At 42.5% G+C, this 17,637-nt stretch overlaps 1 protein-coding gene across 1 annotated transcript in view; it reads left to right on the top strand.

Moving 5' to 3' along the window:
• Nucleotides 1-396: 396 nt before the first annotated feature.
• Nucleotides 397-17,637, top strand: part of NEIL3 (nei like DNA glycosylase 3) — a 31,706-nt gene continuing 14,465 nt past the window's right edge. Inside the window, exons 1-3 of the mRNA XM_015419600.1 lie at nt 397-612; nt 8,084-8,202; nt 15,637-15,772. Coding sequence (XP_015275086.1) covers nt 460-612; nt 8,084-8,202; nt 15,637-15,772 — 408 coding nt within the window. The 5' untranslated portion in view covers nt 397-459. The remainder of the gene's footprint in view (nt 613-8,083; nt 8,203-15,636; nt 15,773-17,637) is intronic.

Raw genomic sequence — 17,637 nt, forward strand, 5'->3', positions numbered from 1 at the left:
CTTCGGGATGGCGGCCTTGGCGCGAAGAAGGACAGGTCGATAGCATTCAGCCAGCCTCACTAGTCCTGGAAAGGAGAGGGCTTGGCGACCCAATCGCCTTCATCAGGTTGTCAGGCACCTGGTAAGCCTTCATCAGGTATCTCCTGCTCCGAGGGGAAAGGGACAATCAGAATCGAACAACCAGAATCGAACTTCCTCTCCGCCCCAATCCGCCACTCCAGAAAACCCTCCCAAACGCTCCAGTTTATGCGTTCTTTCTTTTTATTCCGCGGCCCGAAAGACGCTACTGATGAATCACAAATGCCAGCAGCGCAAGCGCTGGACGTGCCTGGGCGGAGCAGCAGCAACGTATCCCAGGCGCCAAATTTGAATGAGGTCAGCCGCGTCTTTCCTTCCTGCTCTCCAGAGTTTTGCCTTGATTGCTGCTGCTCGAACGCGCGGGCTCCTTCCTCTGCGAGGATGGTCGAAGGTCCGGGCTGCACGCTGAACGGTGAGAGGCTCCGCGCTCGCGTAGCTCTGGGCCAGGTAGTGAAAAGCGTGCAAGGAACCGCGCTGTTGAAGCAGCCCAGAGCTCCGGCAGCTGCTGCCGCCGTCTCCTCTTCCCCCAACTCGGTAAGTAGTAGCTGACTGACACCAGTGTAAAGGCAAATACTGCTACAAAAAGCTAGGGCTTAGCAACACCACTGTCGTGGTACCAGGAGAGGAGGAGATTATTTTCTAGCGTTTTTGATTCATGATCCTTGATGGAGAGGAATACACTTTCTTTCCTATTGTGTCACATAATTCGAATTCAGGTGCTAAAATGAGGGTTGCCAACACAGGTTTGGGAATTCCTGGAGACGGGGTGGAACCTGGAAGGGGCAGAGTTTGGGGAGAGGAGGGACCTTCAATGTCATTAAGTGCCGCCCCCCCCCTTTGCCATTTTCTCCAGGGAACCATCTCTGTAGTCTCGAGATCAGTTAGAGTCCCAACAGATTTCCAGGCCCCACCTAGCTGGAACTGATCTGGCGTGGGCTGGGGGGAGTACTTTAAAACAGGTATCAGTCTGGGGGTGGGGAGAGAGTCCCAGTGTACCATGAAGACTAATTGATTTCTTATGTCATTTTTATAATAGATTTATCATACTAGATTAATTCATACTAGATTTAGACATTTTAATATGTTGTCGAAGGCTTTAGACATTTAGATATGGATTCACCAAATGCAGTAAATGTTATTCTTTTCTTTTCTTTTTTGAGCCCCCGAAGGGGATTTTTTTTATTGTTTTTTTAACACTACAAGAACTACAACAGAAAAAGGGAGGGGGGAAACTACATATAAAGGAAAAAGTCAAGAACCCACTACTGACTAAAAACCCAAGAGAGGAGACCCTCCAACGAGCTTTCTGCATCCAGTCTTTTCATCTTTGTGCTTCTTATGAACTGTGTCAAACTTTTAGAACTTTTAACCCTCCCCATTTACATTTAGTTGCCCAATATTACAGTGCCCCCCATCATCCCCAGGAACCAAAGTTCTCAAAGGCACAATTGTGCCAGTAAGTGTTATTCTTCATATGTCTTTAGTACAACACACAGGCGTATGGGCACAGAGACAGAAATTATGAAAAGCTGGGTCAAATGACTTGAAATGCCATCTCTATAAGAACGGTACAATGACCATTCCCAAGAACAGCAAGTCTTGACAGCACAATCTGCCTAGTTTTGTTAAACTAATTTAATATCTGTGGTAGGGGAAAATCCAGCAAAGTCTAGCAAGGTCACAGTTGAGAGAATTCTTCCATAGCTTTGTTCCTTGTCCTGATCCTGTACTGTGGTGCCCAGTTTATCTTTCCTGTTCCTGTCACTCTTTTGCTACACATACTCCTGGCCTTTATAGTGGTGAGGTCATAATACTGACTTCCCTTCTTCTTGATGTCCTGTTCTTGTAGCTTGTAGGTCCCAGGTCCCGAAAGGATGAGACTACTGCTATAGATAATCCCTTGGAACTCTAGAACTAGGACTGCATTCTGACTTTAAAAAAAATCTTATCAAGTAATTTCAGTGTTGGCATGGCATGTATATTACTGGGCCCCAATTTTGCTTAGATGTATTAAAATTTACTGCACCATTTGGATACTTCAGTTTTGCAGGTCACATCAAAGAATATACACCATCCTTTGTAATGCTGTTGACTCTGTTCCCACAGCTATGACGGAATGCAAGGATGCCCAGTTTATAGATGGCCCTTGATTAGCATGCAAGAATTTTTGCCATGTTAGAATTGCAAAAAACACAACTGATTGACATGATGTTTGTATAACTGACACAATCATCTCCTCAGTAAATTCTGAGCTTGAAGAGCTTTCTGGCAGTTGTTTGTATGTCTCCCCCCCACACACACACACAAAACACTTAAAAAGAAATAACCAGCAATCTGTAATATATTCTTGTCATTAACATAATAAATCAACCATAACGAGTCTGATTAATTTGAAGAGTTGGTGCAGCTCCGGCAAACATCTAACACATGTAAGAAATAATGAGGAAAGTGTCCTCAAGTCACTTTGCCTAATTAGGAAGATGGCAAATTTTAAAATATAATTTATTAGAAGGAAGCCTGTTATACAATACCCACCATAGAGCAACTGTCATTAGGAAATATACCGTCCAGGGAGAGATCACATACTGAAATTGGCCCACAGAAGGAAAATAATTTTTACTGGGTGAACGGACTTGTTTGTTTGCTTAAAAATGTACTAATGAGGCATGCTGTTGGTGTGAATGAGCAGGACAAGGGGATTTTTTCCCTTGCTTTCCATGTACGCAGCATGCAATTTCTCTACAAGTTTTGATCACTCGTGGTGCCAGCATAAAATTACTCTATTGGGGCTTGTGGAACTTTATAGGAGAAAAGATGTTGGAATATAAATGAGCAGCTTGGGTTAATGAGCTGTGAAGAGCCAAGGCTGCATTCCTGATTGGTGGGGTGGGTAGATGGAGCAGGTTTTTTTCTCCCCCCTCCTGCCTATGTTCAAATGCAGGCAAGGAAACCTCATTTCAGGCAACATAATCCTCAAAGTGTTCTAGCACGAGGCTGTGTCATCTCTAGTATTTCCAGCTGGAAAAATGCACAGAGGGCTCTGTTTTGGTTTGTAAACTTGCATATAACGTCCATCTTTTGATATACCTGGTCAGTCATTGACAGCACATCTACTTTCACGTTTTACTAATTATTTTATTTACACCATTTCTATCCCACCTTTCTGCTCGATCTGGGCCGCCAAAGTGGCTAACAAAACAAGCATAATAAAAGTAGATCATAAGTCCAATTAAAAACCAGAGTTTAAAGAACATGAGTATAAAATACCAGACAACAAATCCAGATGTAAGGTGGGAATCACGGAGGGAAAGCCAAACAAAAAGCCTTTGCCGGCTGGTGGTAGGCAGTGATGGAAGAGGACATTATATATCCCTGGGGAAGGAACTGCAATATTTAAAACTTGCAAAGTCCTTTTAACATGTTTGCTCTTGCAATTTCATTATGTTGCCTTATTGACAACAGAGTAGTTTTTATTCTTCCTTTTCAGGCAGCCTTGCAGCTCTGCATCAAGCTAAATAACAGCAAAACAGCAGCAGGCATTGTGCTTTGGCATGGGCTTAAATTGGGTATGGCCTATATTGGTAGATCACACGAGAAAAGTTATTTCTGGATTATGCTATTTCATAGTGATCTTCCCACCCCACCCCCAAAATCTAAACACGTAGCAACTCGCATGTTAATGGGAAGTCCATAACCCTTCTCACTAATACCTGGTTCTCTAAATGGATGAAGTCCTTGCTTTGATGCAGTTGGTCATGCAGTCGTCTTCTGCTGTTCATGCAGACTTGGGCCCCAAAGCTGCTGTCAACAGAGCATGCTCCAAACTCCCTAGCTGACATATTTATCAAAATAAACTTTTTTTTGTTTCATTATGTGACTATTTCTATGGGCAAGCGAGAGTGTCTTGTACAGTATTCCCCACCAGGGCCTGGAACAACTTCCTGGCCTGGGCAGGACTGAAAAAATAGTAGAGTTGTCAGGCACCTGGTAAGCCAAAATGTGTGACTACTGAGCAGCTTCTTTCTTGGTAGAAAACAGGTTCTGCAGGCCTGGTTTAGAAGACCGTTTGGAAAGACACAACTGCCATCACCAGTGGGATCATACAACATCAACTGGCATCTTAACTATTCAGATTGACATTGACATGTGCGTCCTGTCCATAGAAAAACAATACTGGAAGGAAGTTTGAAGTCATTCTCATCTACAAGATGATTCTGTGTGCCTAGCAGTGGGTTGTTGCCATGTCGAAAATAAGTGTAATTCACACTGTGACCTTCAGTTAACAACCTATTTATTTCACAGAGACATTTAAAAAATAAAAAGCAAATTGATGATTGGGAAAACAGCAACCTTAGGCCCTTCAATTATTTACTATTCAGTGTGTAACAAGGAAGAGATTTGATAAACTGTGTGGCAAAGGAATAAATATCTTTGAAGACGTGTTCAGTTGATTTAGATCACAATCCTCAAATAATTTTATATGAGTAGTTTCTTTTTACATTGTGTTCAGCTGATGGCTCCACCTTAAAATGTTGCCTGAAAACAGACATTTAGATATACTGTGTAAACTAAAGCGGAATATTGTGTTACAAAATGTCGAAACACTATTTTATCTATGAGAATATGGTTAATTATTATGGTTTATCATTTCAGACATGATGCACAAATAGATAGTACTCAGTAGAGACAGAGAGAGATCCTCCAGCCCTGAGATGCTACTCTGTATCCACAGTGTACGTAGATAAGATTTCAGGTGCAAAATTCGATTGCAATTACTTGTTTTCTATGAATTCAAATTCCAGCTCTCTTCTCTTACTATCGATTGCAATTACTTGTTTTCTATGAATTAACAAATGTCATTCGCCTTGACGTTATGTAATTGGCTGCTTCATCTTTTGTCAGCTTGAAACCATTTACAGAGAAGTAGCCAGCAGTAAATTTGGGTCTAGGCCAGCAGGAAACATGGAACACACAGAGACTTATACAGACAGGCAGTATCAGTTAGTCATTTCAGAAGAAATCACCAGTATATTAGCTATTTCTATCTGAGATCTTTAATTCAGCTGGATTGTATGTGAACAAAGGGAACTTTCTTCACACACAGAGAGGAGATTGGCCATCTGACAGCAATGCAGATTCTGTGATTTTTGGCAGATCATGAGAGGGAGGGCAGCAGGAAGGGTTGCCTCAGTGCTTAGTTCTTGTGGCCCTTTTTTACATGCCCAGGGGAAGGATTGTGTTGAAACTGTTGCCCATGTTCTCTTCCAGTGCCCTCTCTATTTGGCGTCCCGTCGGGATCTTCTATACCCCATATTAGGCCATTTTTTAGAGTCCCCTGATGATTTTAAGCTTCTTTTCTTGCTCGATAACACAGACACAGAAATAACTGAAATAACAGCAAAGTTTCTCTGCAGTGCCATGGCCCTACGGCCTGATAAATGATATGATGAATTAGGTTTTTCTGTATGGCGATACTCTGTGATGTTACTCGGCAATTTTAATTTGACTCTGTGTGTATTCAGAATGCCTTCCAACCCTTTGATTCTACTGATAATTGTTCTCTGGAATGTTTCTCTTCAGTCAGTCATGTGTCAAAACAACAAAACAAAACTGTACAGTGGGAAAGATTTAGACATGTTGGGTACGTGGAATCAGCCTAGCACATCAGCGTCTCACTTCTGAGTAGACCCTGGTGTAAATCCCACATAATATTTAACTCAGTTTTCATGTGTAAGCCATTCTTGTAATGAAAAATTAACTTGAAAGTGGCCTTCAGACGCTCATGTCATTAAATAAATTGCACTTTGCTTAATAGGAGAAGCCATTACTAGAAATGTTTCCTGTTGCTTTCCATTTTGTCACTCATCTGAAAACTCAGCCCCTTTCAGTAATGCTTTGAGGGCAAGGTTGTTCTGAGGCAGGGGGTGACCATCTTAAGCCGAATGATTTTGTTGTATCAAGCGACATAACTTTTAATCTGGTCTACCCTTTCCCCCCCGAGGTACAGCTAGCTTGCCTGAGAACAGGAATGACTGCTTGCTTTGTAAGAGTGCTGTTTGTATTCATGCCCCACCCCATATGTATATGATACAAATAAAACTCTCTTCTATGCCTGGCAGAGTTCGTTTCTAGATGGTAACAAGGATAGTTTAAGTGCTTTAAAAGAATTCTCATAATGCTTTGGTAATACTGTACTGCACATTGGTCCCAGGTTATGGCTGGAAGGCATAAGATAGGGTTGCCAACCTCCAGGTTGAGGGTAGAGCATTTATGGAATTGCAGTGGATCTCCAGATCACAGTTCCCCTGAAAAAAATGATAACTTCAAAGGTTAGACTCTGTGGTATCAGTCAATGAGAACCTTTATTGGCATATCAACAGAACAAACACCAGCAGCAGGGAGACGAGGATACGTCCTTTACCCCCGGGACTGAAACAGTCTTCTCCTTTTAGAGGCACAGCAGAGAAATCTAGCTACAGATTCAATGATCTCAGAATTATGGGAAGATAATAAAGAAATGATCCTATAGTCATCAGATTGCCCTACTTGGCTTTGATAGAGAGGTTCTAGAAAAACAGCACGGATATCACAGTAAAAGGAACAATACAGGAGAACATGGTCAATACAATACAAAAACCCTAACCCCCAAGCCATAGGCACAAAAACTAGAAGAGTATGGGATTTTCTTAAACCTCCCGTAGAATACAGCAGACGGGAGAACATTAAAACGAGCTAACATGTCAGACAAGCAAAATACTCTGGCAGAAAACCGTTAGAGGGCATACCCCACCTCAGAGGTGAGCATCTACCAGGTGCAAGACTTCTAAGTTCCTGCATTTCAATATCAACAAGTCTTTGCTTAATCAAAACAAATGCACTCCTCTCTGGAAGGTACACGATGTCATTGAAATTAAGCCCAATTACAGAAATTGTCTTCCCTATAAAGGTCATCCATGCAAATGTTTGTGCTTCAGTACTCTGTGGTATCACATCCTTACTGGTTCCCTCCCAGGCTTTACCCTCAAATCTCCAGGAATTTCCCAACTTGGAGTTGGCCGCCATACATATGATGTGTGAACCTTGCTGAAGCATAACAGGCCTGGCTCTGGTCAATGACTGTATGGCAGCTGCAAATAGCTGTTCTGAACTCTGTCTGCTATTTTCAGCTTAGAAAAGAGATGAGGGGGGGACATGATAGAGCTTTATAAAATCATGCATGGGAAAGAGAGTGGAAGAAGAAGAGTTGGTTTTTATACCCCGTTTTTTTCTACCTTAAGGAGTCTCAAAGTGACTTACAGTTGTCTTCCCTTCTTCTCCCCACAACACTCACCTTATGAGGTGGAGCTGAGAGAGTTCTGAGAGAACTGTGACTGACCGAAGGTCACCCAGGTGACTTCATGTGAAGGAGTGGGGAATCAAACTGGGTTCTCCAAATTAGAGTCTGCCGCTCTTAACCGCTATACCAAGCTGAAAGAGAGAACTTTTTCTCAGTCTCCTAGAATACTAGAACTTGGAGGAAAGCCTCAGCCTCTGTGTCCTGTTGCTGGACCTCCAGAGGAACTGGTTGGCCTGTGTGTGAGACAAGAAGTGGACTAGATGGACCACTGGTCTAATCCAGCAGGCCTCTTCTTATGTTCTTCCATGTTTTTCTGACCCATATTCTAAGCAGTGATTGCCCACATGATGTCCTTAAAAGAAGTGAAGCGTCTTCTCTTCTGGTTCCAATCAGCCTAACAAGCTATTTCAATTCTCAGCTTTTCTTAGACCTTTCTTGCAAGCCTTCACTGGCCACTTTTGGATACCACATACTATTTGAGAACTTTCTTACTATTCTTCGATTTATTCTGATTAGGTACAAACAAAGCCCTTCCTGATGTCTTGTAAGGAATTTCTGCTTTGTCTTAGCATAAACCGAATATGAGTAAATGTGTGCAAATTAAGTTTTTAAAATCTCTTTTTGTTTTACTGTATTTAATAATTAAAATAAACCTTTTTCTAACCGCAGGCAGCTGGAAATAAGATTTCTTGTCAAGATGTCTTGAGTGTACTTAATGGATGTGTCTACAGCGGTGTGAAAACTCTGGGGAAAGAGCTTTTCATGTACTTTGGAGAGCGAGCTTTGAGGTAAGAAAGAGGTTCACATATGTTTGTGTATGGTAGAAAAATTCATGTCCTTGTTTATTAACCTTCTTAACAAAGTTCTATAAACAAGGAGTCTCCCCAGGTAGCTGAAAATATTTTCATACTGGCTGTAATAAAGGCTATGATACTGATCATCATTGACTTGACTTGTATCATCTAATGTAGGACAGTGTGGACTGACTAGTCCTCAGATTTTGCCCATGACTTTATGATAATTTATGATAAGAGTTCTCCAGAAGTTAATAGAAGAAGAGTTTGTAATACATACATAAATGCCATTGAGTCGCAAATGACAACTCCAGCAAGGGGCTTTCAAGGTGAGTGAGAAGCAGAGATGGTTTTTCATTGCCGTCCTCTGCAGTGGCTTCCGCAGTCTCCCATCCAAGTACTGATCCTGCTTAGCGTCCAAGATCTGACAAGATCAGACTACACCATGCCACCTTTCCTCCTGAACTTGATAAATAACATAAATAATAAAAACACATGAACTCATGAAGCTGCATTATACTGAATCAGACCCTTGGTCCATCACGGTCAGTATTGTCTACTCAGACTGGCAGTGGCTCTCCAGGGCCTCAGGCAGAGGTCTTTCACATCACCTATTACCTGATCCTTTCCACTGGAGATACCAGTGGTTGAACCTGGGACCTTCTAAATACCGAGCAGATGCTCTGCCACTAAGCCACAGCCCCACACAATATAAATATTAGAAAAGGACTGTTCCATGTTGTATTCTGTTTACCTGAAAGGATGGCTAGTCCCCCCCCCCCACATGTATTGTCATGAAAATGGTCGGGGCCCGGCATCCCTAAGGGACTGCCTTTCCCCATATGTTCCCACAAGGGCACTATGGTCGGGGGGCCAACATCTTTTCACTACCCCAGGCCTCAGGGACGTCAAATTTGCCGAGACTAGGGCCAGGGCCTTTTCGGTGGCGGCTCCTACCTGGTGGAATGAGCTCCTGGAGATCCGGGCCCTGTGGGATCTTGCGCAGCTCTGCAGGCCTGCAAGATGGAGCTTTTCTGCCAGGCTTTCGAGTAGGAGCCACCGCCGCTACTGTTCCATCAATGCACCCTTGCCGAAAATTGGCAGAGATACCATCAGGGTGCAAGCGGGCCCTGGGAAGAAGACTGGCTATCTGCCACGTTGGAACTTACTTCGTTGGTCCTGATCCACCATACCGGAACCCATCTTGGAACTGGGAACATCAGAGCACCAGCACTTTGTCGTACTATTGTTATGTTTGTATCTTGTTTTAATTGTTTTAATTATGGCTTTTGCCCCAATTGTTAGACGCTCTGAGCCTTAGGGGAGGGCAGAGTATAAATCGAATTATAAATAAATAAATAAAAAGAGTGGGCTGTCTTTTGTATGCTTTTGTATGTATAACCTTTTTTAAGGGAAACTGTCTTACATTCAGTGCCAACTTCCTTTCATATAAATATTGTATTTAATACTCATATGCCCTACTTAAATGCCAGTGATTTAGACCAGTGCAAAAACTGGCACTGGATCTTGTGCTTTAGTTTACTGAAGAGACAACAGTTCAGGAGGTTGTGACCTAAAGAGTTAAGTGACAAGTAGGGAAAATAGTGAGAAGTGCTGATGTGACTGCTCCCGAAGGAAAAACAGTTATGGATGATTCAACAGTTATGGAGGCAAATTATGTATCTTGCAAGGGAAGCTGTAAAATAGCATCTATTAATAGAGGCAAGGTAGTTGAAGCAGGTTTTTATATTGCACTTGAAAGAATTCTGATAGTAAAACAGGATGTGAAAGCCTTAGAAAAGAGTGCTTCTCCCCCCCCCCCTGAAGCCCCGTGACAGGCACAGAGAGTTGATAGCTAAGCAAGCCAAAGAAAAGGTGAAGAAAATAGTATGGTTTGCCTGGGAAAGCTAAAGTGCGGTGTTTGTAGATGTACTATGATCTCTTACAATTTATTGTATAGTTTTCAGTTTGAACTACTTCCTAGTGTCCTCTCAGGATTTATGACTGTTTTTCAGTTCGGAGCATCACCCATACTTGTTATGGTTTTTTGTTTCCTTTGGGAAAATACTTGAGTAGAATGTGAGCTATTTTTATGTAGGTATGAAATTGTCTCTCTTCTCTCCTCCCCCACAAAAGTTAATGAATCAGCATTTTTAAGAGACTCAAAATATGTGAATGGAATAATTTGTACACTACATATATTTTAATCAGTTTGATATTTTTGTTTTCTGATCACTGACTCTCTTGTTCAGGTCTTAGAATCTTGCTGGAATCATAAATAGTAAACCAAAGAAAAGATGAAATCTTAGGGAGCCAGAGTTATGGTTTGTAAAGAGATACTGGAAACTGAACAGACATCAAATTCTTGCACCACAGTCCCTCTGAATCCTCTTATGATACCTGAACAGTTAGCAAAACCTGCCTTTGTATATTTAAAGTTTTCTCTGTGACTATAAGGGCTGCCAATCATGTTATTTGTTAAAATAAAACTTAAGTTTCAAACATTTTGGGCAATGCACCAGCCCTTTGTTGAAAATACAGATTTTTGGTTGTAGAAAATTCATATGCTGTGTCTTCAGAGGTCTACTCAAGGTGCTCACAAAGTAAAAAAATGCAGTACAATAATAAAAACCAACAGTGTTAGAAATGATAAAGAATAAAAAGTCAGGGCATTAAAAAAATTAAAAGCCAGGGTATTAAAAAAAAATTAAAAGCCAGGACATGTAAATATTGAGAGGACTACAGTGATAGCTATAAAATAGTCCTCAGGCTAGAAGCAGACCCTAAAAAACAACACTAAAAGATGGGGTGTTGCAAGTCTAGATAGCCAGCAAAGGCACAGGTCTCCCAGATCCTAATCCTATACACCTGTGGTGTCAAACAAGCGGCCTGGGGGGGGCCATATCAGGCCCTCGGAGGGCTCCGATCCAGCCCACAAAGCCCTGGCTGTTTCCTTATTCTTTTCCCAGTTCCATTGCTGCTGCTACATCACAGCTTGCTTTACCATACTCTCAGTCACACAGGAGAGATAGATAGGCAAGCCTCTCCTGTGCGATTGAGAGAGTCTGGTAAAGCACTGGCTGAGGCTCCTCCCCCTCTTCCCAAGGGGAGGGGAGGGAACCAGCCAGAGCTCGCTTCCTGGCTAGGCTGCCTCAATCGTATACAGGATGGGAGACCTTCTGCTGGCTGAGGCTCCTCCCTGAAGGAAGGGAGAGAGGGAACGAGGGAGAGCTTGCTTTGCTGGGCTGCCTCAATCACATGGGAGAAATACCAGGTACCTTTAAGACCAACGAAGTTTTGTTCAACATATGAGCTTTTGTGTGCCTTGCTACACTGTGTTTTTTTGGACACCTTATGCCAGGGCTGTCCTGGGTGCAACTGGGTTCCCTTCCCCTTTTCACTGTATTCATGCCCTCATGATCCAGTAAGAAAGCAACGTGAACTATTTTAGAGGAGGAATAACAACAAGCCAGTGAGGTGGATTAGACTGAGAGTGTATGTCCAGATCAAGTTCACCCTGCACATTTTCTTTGTAGAAAGTTGTAGTTATTTCTCTGAAGAAGACTAAAGTTCAGTAGACAAACAAACAGCCCTCAGTCCTGGTCAGGATGCCTTCTCATCTTCTTGACCAACACATGAAGCAACTTGTGTACAAAAGCTCACAATGCCCAACTATTTCATGGTTTCCCCTGGGTCTGAGGCTCAGAACACTGAGCTTGAGATTTCTGTAATGAATGTCAATAAATCAAAAGTAGGTTTGCAGCTTACAGATACACACCTGAACAGCATACTCAAGATTTCTACAGCACAGAAATTTTGATGCAATAATTCAGAGCAAGAGGTGTCAGTTATCTGAGACTGTTAAATAAACAAAATATTGCAAGAGTACTAGTGTTTTAAGCACATTTTAAAATTTAAAAAATCTTTAATTGTTTTTATCTGTGTCCTTGATAAAGTTTATATGTCCACTACCGGGCATAAAATGTTATGACACACATGGCCCAGCCAAACAAAGTCGAATTTATTTATTTATTGATTGATTGATTTCCATTTTTATCCTGCCCTCCCCGCGAACAGGCTCAGAGCGGCTTACATTCATTGGTACAAAGTACCATAAATCCACATAAAACACATAAAAACAGTTAAAACATTTTGAACAGTCAAATAATCACAGTGCTAACAGTAGTGGCCATTCTTCATTGATAAGATGGTGTATTATATGATGTCAGAACCTAAAAAGGTTAGTCAGGAATAGAAAAGGGCCAACTCTAAAAATCTAATCATAAAATATACAAAAATATATATGTGTGTTTATTCAACATAAATTAAAATAACAAACAAGGGCCCATTCATACCTCATATAAAACTATAAAAACATACAAGGGCTAATAAGATAGACCTAATAAGATAGACCTAACGCGTTTCGGCCTTTACAGGCCTTCCTCAGAGGTCTAATACATACAGAACATATTGGCTGATGTGCAAAAATACATACAATTCTACATATACAAAATATGGAATAAAGACCAGAAATCAATTGTTCCAAAGTTTAACCACTGGGCAAGGAAAAGAAATACAGAAATACAAATGAAGCCTCCAGTGAAATCACATGTCCAGTGGTACTTCTCTCTGGTCAATTGTATATTCATCTAAGGTTGTACAGCCAAATGTTCCAAATAAAATGTTGATGTAACACACAAGCTCAGTAAATTTCCGGCATCACACGACGATATAACTGATCTCCAAACCAGGGTCAACCCGCTACCACAGATGTTGGTAGTAGTGGTGGGCGGCTCCTAATTGAAAGCCTAGTGGAAGAGCTCCATCTTGCAGGCCCTGCAGAACTGTAAAAGATCCCGCAGGGCTCTGATCTCTTCTGGGAGCTCATTCCACCAGTGTGGAGCTGCCACTGAAAAAGCCCTGGCCCTGGTGACAGCGAGCCTGGCATCCTTAGGGCCTGTGATGGTCAATCGCTGTTGTGACCCCGACCGTAGTGCTCTCTGGGGTACATATGGGGAAACGTGGTCCCTCAGGTATGTCAGACCCTGGCCATACAGGGCTTTAAAGGTAAGTACCAGCACTTTGAAGGGAACTCGGTATGCTATTGGCAGCCAGTGCAGTACCTTCTGCATAGGCCGGATGTACTCCCATCTAGGAAGACCCATCAGAAGCCTAGCCGCAGCATTCTGCACTAGCTGCACCTTCCGGATTTGCAACAAGGGCAGCCCCATGTAGAGAGTGTTACAGTAGTCTAATCTTGAGGTGACCATTGCATGGATCACTGTAGCCAGGTCATCACGGTCTAGGAAGGGAACCAACTGCTGAATCAGCCGCAGATGGTAAAAGGCCGACTTGGCAGTGGCTGCTACCTGGGCCTCCATTGTTAAGAAGGTACCCAGGAGCACTCCCAAACTCCTAACCACCGGCGCTGGCACTAGTGGTGCCCCACCAAAGGTTGGGAGTGGGATCCCCAACCCCAAACCGCCTCGACTCAGGCACAGGACCTCTGTCTTTGCCGGATTTAGCTTCAGCCAGCTCAGTCTAAGCCAACCAGCCACAGCCTGTAATGCCTGGTCTAGATCTTCCGGTCTGGGGTTCAACCAGCCACCCAACATCAGATAGAGCTGGGTGTCATCAGCGTACTGGTGACACCCCAGCCCATACCTCCGGGCAATTTGGGCAAGGGGATGCATGTGGATGCTAAATAGCCTCAGGGAAAGCACTGCCCCTTCAGGTACTCCGCACTCAAGTGGGTGTCTCCTGGACTGCTGTTCCTTTAGTCCCTGACCTTGAGAAAGGAAGCAAGCCATTGCAAGGCAAGCCCCTGAATCCCCACACTGGCGAGGCGGTGGATCAGCAACTGATGGTCGACCATGTCGAACACGGCCGACAGGTCCAACGCCGTCTCCTTCCCATGTCCCGGGCAAAAGCCGGACTGGAAGGGATCTAATACGGAAGTGTCATCCATAAAGCCCTGCAACTGTAACGCCACTGCCCTCTCAATTAATTTGCTGAAATAGGGCAAATTGGAAACCCACTGATAGTTGGCCAATTTGGCCGGATCCAGACATGTTTTTTTCAGGAGGGGGTGGACCATCGCTTCCTTGAGTGCTCCAAGGAACCGCCCCTGAGAGAGGGACTTAGTAATAATTTTCCTTAGAGCACCTCAGAACCCTTCATGGCCAGCTTTAATAAGTCAGGAAGGGCACGGATCAAGGCTCCACGTGGTTGGGCACACAGTTGCGAGTAATCTGTTGACTTCCTCCAGGCTGAGTGGGCTGAAATGATCCAAAGCCGGACCCAAAGACATGCTAGGGGCCTCATGTTCGCTCCCTGTTTCAACTGTGGCGGGGAGGTCACGGCGGAGCACCAAGACTTTATTTGCGAAATAGCTCGCAAATGCCTCGCAGCCTATATCCAGTTCCCTAGCGTTTGGTCTGCCTTGTGGCAGAGCTGTTAAAGACCGAATCATTCTAAATAATTGGGCTGGGCGTGAGCTCGCAGACACAATCGTGGCCGCACAGAACTCTCTCTCAGCAGCTTTGACTGCCATCTCATATGATCTCATAAGCGTCCTATAAGATGCTCTTGTGGCTTCATCTCGAGCACGGCGCCACCATCTCTCTCGCCTTCTCAGCTCTCGATATACAATATACAATATAAATACAATATTTATGTCAGATCTGGCCCTCATAACAGATGAGTTCGACACCGCTGCTATACACCAACCACTGCACAACACTGGCTCCTTGATATTTGTATACTTAATGCTGTATTCTCTTACTAGCAGCTGCCATTTGTTGTGTGTTCTCTAGCCTATACATTTTATTTATTTATTCATTCGTTCAATTTATACTCCACCCTCCCCGCCAAAGCAGGCTCAGGGCGGCTAAAACACTGCGCTGTTCTGGCAAAAGCTTTTGAAGAAATATAATAATCCCACCCCCACACAATCTTATGTATTGCTGTCTAGATAGTATTGTCCTGTCCAGACAGGACATTTATGCTGAAACTCTAGCTGGTTGTTTATGCATATCAGTAACTGTAGAACTATAACTATACATATTGATTGTATTGATTGAGTCTTTCTCAGCCTATCCTTTCTCAGAAAATGGAAATATCATAACTGCTGTGCTCAGGTCATGGATATATATAAACTCAATATTAGAGGTAGTTGTGACAGTGAAAACTGAAAGAAAGGGGAAATGTTTTGCAATGTTATTTTTATATAGGGCATGATCCAGACAAAGTTAGGTGCTTTCCCTAACTGAACCCAATGAGATTTGCAATTTAAGGTTGTGTTTAAATTACAAAATGCTGGATTTTTCCTAGGCCACTTTTTATATTACTGTTTCTTGGCTTGCAACATGTAAAAAGTTCTGAACCATGAATTAGATGTTTTTTCTTCAAGAAACATTTCTCTTCCAGGATCCACTTTGGCATGAATGGTTCTTTACATATAAATTCAGATGCAAGACGAAACAGAAGTGGATCATCCTCTGTCTTGGAAATACAATTTACTGCTGATTTGGTTAGTTTCTATGATGCAACTTTCGACCTTAGGTAAAACAGCCTATCCTTTTTTGTGAATTTTTTCTCAGCCTATCCTTTCCCATGTTCCAGAAAACGGAAATATCATGACTGCTGTGCTCAAGTTATGAATATAGTGTATGTGTGTGTAGAGGAAAAGAAATGTTTAAAATCCCAGTGCCAAGATCACATTCATTTAATGCAGAATAGCCATTCTTTTTTACGATAATCACAATTTGCAATGTAAATTAGCACTCCTTTTACCCACAAATAAGTGTGGAGAGAAGTTTGCTTTTCCTCGCCATAGAATATAGAATATTAATTACTTTACTTGCTGGATTAGATGATCCCCAGTAGAGCTTCAGTATCCAATAAGAGCCAATAGATATTCTTGGGATGTTAACAAACAGTAATGAAGTAATGAAACATCTTTGTTTTCAAAGATTCTAGGGGGAAAGTCTTCAAGAAATCTCCTCCACAAGCCATTCTAAGGTGAAGAGCTCTGGAGAGATTTTTGACTCCTGTGGTACTTTCAAAGATAATCATATAAAACTCCACTAAGCTTAACACTGTTTGTCTCTTAGGTGAAAAGGGTCACCATCCCTGTGAATCGTTTCTTTGCCTCAGGAATTACAGGCATCCAATAGCATTTGGAAGGATGGTGCAAGTTTGTAAGTGGGAAGTTTCTTAAATGAAGATTTTCCCTCTAGCATCACCTTGGTCTTTATCAGTTAATTGGAGCAGTCTGCTATCCTTGACAGAATCTCATTATTTCAGGCAATTAGTTGTAGCACATGGAGAAAATTATTACATCTCTGGGAGCTATGGCTTTCTTTCATGTGATCACTCCTTTAGTTTTGATATGGGTGAGGCCTGGTCTAAGCAAAGAAACAGATAGTGGGTTATACAATATATATGTGCAAACATTAAAAGGTAGGCAACGATCAAAAGGTAGAAAGCCCCTTAATATAGATGGTGTTCCACTTTTAGGTGTAGAACATGTTCCATAAGTCTCTGTTTTCAGAGCCATACAAACTAGGTGCAACCACTTGCATCTTGCAGCAATGAAGATATTGCATTGTATAAAGAAATACTTCTATTTATTGATTTATTTAGATGTTTGTATCTTACTCTTCTCCCCAAAGGATACCCAAAGGCTTACAATACCATTTTCCCCTCCTCTGCCTCTACACCAGTGTGGCATAGTGGCTAGAGGGCAGAACTAAAACTTGGAAGACCCAGGTTCGAATTTCCACTCTGCCACTGAAGCTTGCTGGGTAACTTTGGACAAGTCACAACCTCTCACTCCATTTTACCTCATAGGTTGTGAAAATAAAATGGAGAAGTTAAGAATGCTGTAAGCTGCTTTGGGGTCCCCATTGAGGAAAAACGTGGGGTATAAATGAAGTAAATAAATAAAAAAATTCCTGATCCAATTGTCTGTCTGTTTTATTTAGGTCTAGCGTCTTCAGAAAGCGAGATTATGCTTTTGTAGTGTCTCTCCCTGCCCCTTCCTGCTGTCCATTAGTATTTTTTCCATCATTTCTAAATATTTTCTTGATGGGGGAAAATTTTAAATACCTTCATTTTAACAATCCTTTTTTGGTATTCTTTTTATCCCTGCCCTTTGTGGGGGGCTTTTTGAGAAGACGAGATCAGATTTACACCCCACCCTTCACTACACAAAGGAGTCTCAGAGCGGCTTACAAACTCATTTCCCTTCCCCTCCCCACAACAGACACCCTGTGAGGTAGGTGGGGCTGAGAGAGCTGTGACAAAACTGTTCTTTTTCAAGAACAGCTGTGCCAAAACTATGGCTTGCCCAAGGTCATTCAGCCAGGTGCAAGTGGAGGAGTGGGGAATCAAACCCCGTTCTCCCAGGTTAGAGTCCGCGCACTT

The sequence above is a fragment of the Gekko japonicus genome, unplaced genomic scaffold, assembly GCF_001447785.1.
Source record: "Gekko japonicus isolate JY-2015 unplaced genomic scaffold, Gekko_japonicus_V1.1 scaffold1008, whole genome shotgun sequence".
Classification (NCBI taxonomy): Eukaryota; Metazoa; Chordata; class Lepidosauria; order Squamata; family Gekkonidae; genus Gekko; species Gekko japonicus.